Source organism: Juglans microcarpa x Juglans regia, chromosome 8D (genome assembly GCF_004785595.1).
Source record: "Juglans microcarpa x Juglans regia isolate MS1-56 chromosome 8D, Jm3101_v1.0, whole genome shotgun sequence".
NCBI classification, from domain to species: Eukaryota; Viridiplantae; Streptophyta; class Magnoliopsida; order Fagales; family Juglandaceae; genus Juglans; species Juglans microcarpa x Juglans regia.
In genome coordinates, this window is record NC_054608.1 from 6301030 (window position 1) to 6303402 (window position 2373).

General features: G+C 43.9%; 1 protein-coding gene across 1 annotated transcript; it reads left to right on the plus strand.

The window, feature by feature from the left end:
- The first annotated feature begins 1074 nt into the window (after positions 1-1074).
- Positions 1075-1844, plus strand: LOC121242907 (MFP1 attachment factor 1-like). The gene has a single exon (XM_041140908.1). It carries the CDS (start codon positions 1211-1213, stop codon positions 1697-1699), a length of 489 nt encoding a protein of 162 aa, XP_040996842.1. The 5' UTR covers positions 1075-1210; the 3' UTR covers positions 1700-1844.
- The last annotated feature ends 529 nt before the right edge of the window (positions 1845-2373 follow it).

The following is a 2373-nucleotide window of genomic DNA, read 5'->3' on the forward strand; positions in this document are numbered from 1 at the left end:
AGCTCCTCATTCTCTTTGGGAAGCGTTTGCACCTCGTTGGTCTGCCTTTTTACCCATTCTTCCATAGTTTTCAACCTGAGCTCCTCATTCTCTTTGCGAAGTTGTGTCTCTTCTGAGCTGGTTGTCGCAGACATACGAAATACACATAAGATCTATAACAATCCCACAAACTGCACCACTGTTAACGTCGTGTTTCATACGTCTTTGGGCCAAGTTCCAGCAACTCAATTCTTCAGAACTGGGCCTGGGAAAATAGAGAATAAGACAATTGGGAGAGGGTGACCTTAGAGCTGGGGAGTCTCCAATGTCAAAGTCAATAAATTTTCTTAGAAGTTTGTAAATAAGTGAGAAAATCTAGAGATCGGAGAGAGTTTCTGGTATCTGAGAGTTTCTATTTATACCAGGAGTTTTTGGGGGGGGGGACAGATTGTGTTTGCCCTCATATAGTATGTGTCTTTAGTATTGTTCCTTTTGTTATAGTACTTTAATGCGGCGTGACTCTAAAACAGCGTCATTAATGTGGTGTGTAGCTCAGGCAGTGGTGCCATTAATGCAGCATCGTTCCCCGATTTTCCTAATCCTGCTGACATCCTTGGTGGTCCATCGATGCCTTCCATGCTAGAAGATTGAGGGTCCCCATACTTTCTGCCCCATTACGCAGATAAACTCTCAAGGGTTGGACACTGTTTAAGGGGTCTCCAGATCGGTTAGTTCCATCTCCTTGCAGTACACTCCCTCATGGAGCTTTCATCCAGAGGAGTCTACCCCAGGGCCTGGCCGAAGGGTCTACTTGTATTGGGTTTAGCCTTTACTTCTTATTCTTTTAATTGCCCTTCTTGGTCTCACTAAGATCCAGGGGGAAAAAATTCCTTATAATTATTATTTTAAAATTTAAAAAAATTAAATTATTTATTATATTTTATGTAAGAATTTAAAAAATTTATAATGTTGAGATAAAGTAATATGAAAGATTAATTATATCCAATCGTAAACTCAATGGTAATAAATACATTTGATTTTTACCCATCTCTATGCTTAATTCGGACAATTCTCGAGAATCCATATTAACCTTACTGTAGCCCTTCACTTGACGCACGGCCACGGCCAATCTCTCTATTTCTCTCTCGAAAGTTCTTATTTTGAAGGGGCTCTGTTCGCCCGATTCAAATCCTTTCCGTTGATTTCAATTCCACTTCGCTGAAATTCAATAATGTCCGACTCAGAGATCACCCCCGCATCACCCCCGCCTGCGGTGGAGATGGAGGCTCAACCGCAGGAAAAGCCCCACCAAGAGCCCAGCAAGAAGCCGAGGAACAACAGCCTCACGTTCAGCATTTGGCCCCCCACGGAGCGTACCCGGGAGGCCGTGGTTAACCGCCTGATCGACACGCTGTCCACTGTCTCCGTTCTCTCGAAGCGCTACGGCACCCTGCCCCACGACGAGGCCGCCGCTGTCGCCCGCATCATCGAGGACGAGGCGTTTTCCGCCGCGTCCGCCTCCGCCTCCGCAGATGACGATGGTATCGAGATCCTCCAGGTGTACTCCAGGGAGATCAGCAGCCGCATGCTCGAGACCGTCAAGAGCCGTGGCACTTCGGGATCTACCGCCGACACTGCTCTGCAGACTTCGATTCCGTCCGTGGTGCCCGCCACCACCAATACCACTGAGGAGAACACGCCCGCTGAGACTGAATCTTGATCTATGTCTAGGATTTAGGCCTTATATCTTGATCTATGCCAGTGAGGGTTGCTGTTATTCTGGATAGTGCATGTGCCACATTAGATCTGTTTATACTCTTTCTGGATTTTAATGCTTACCTGCTGATGATTACCCTTTTCGATAATAGTAATGCGGTTCAATTTCGATGCTTTTTCTTTGAAGTAAATAATAATAGGTTTTAGCCAGTGTCTTACCAAAGCTCTAAGTAGAGTTTGAGGTATCTGATTGGAAATTTATCTTCTTTTTAATCGAGTTTTTTTTTTAATCTGTTTTGTTTTTTGTTTTTTGTGTTTTTTGTTTGAGAGCTATATTCTTGGAGGATATGAAGCGATATAGCATGTAATGAATCTCTAAATTCAATCCTTTCAAATAATTTTCTTGTCTCATCCATATACGTTAGGTAGAGGTTTTGCGACAATAATTGTGTATTGGAGCTCTGTGTGGGAAATACCAGCTGCCTGTGCCGTTCTCCCTACCTTTGAGTTTGCAGCCCTGTTCAGGAACAAATGGCATGCATCGGATTCCCATTTTTCATGGTACTACTTTCTGTGCCAAGGGCAGGCTGATTGGTGCACCATGTGATACAAATGTATTTGCACCATTTCTGTGATTTCTCAAATGTTATCCTATAAGTTGTTTATTTTTTCCCCCGA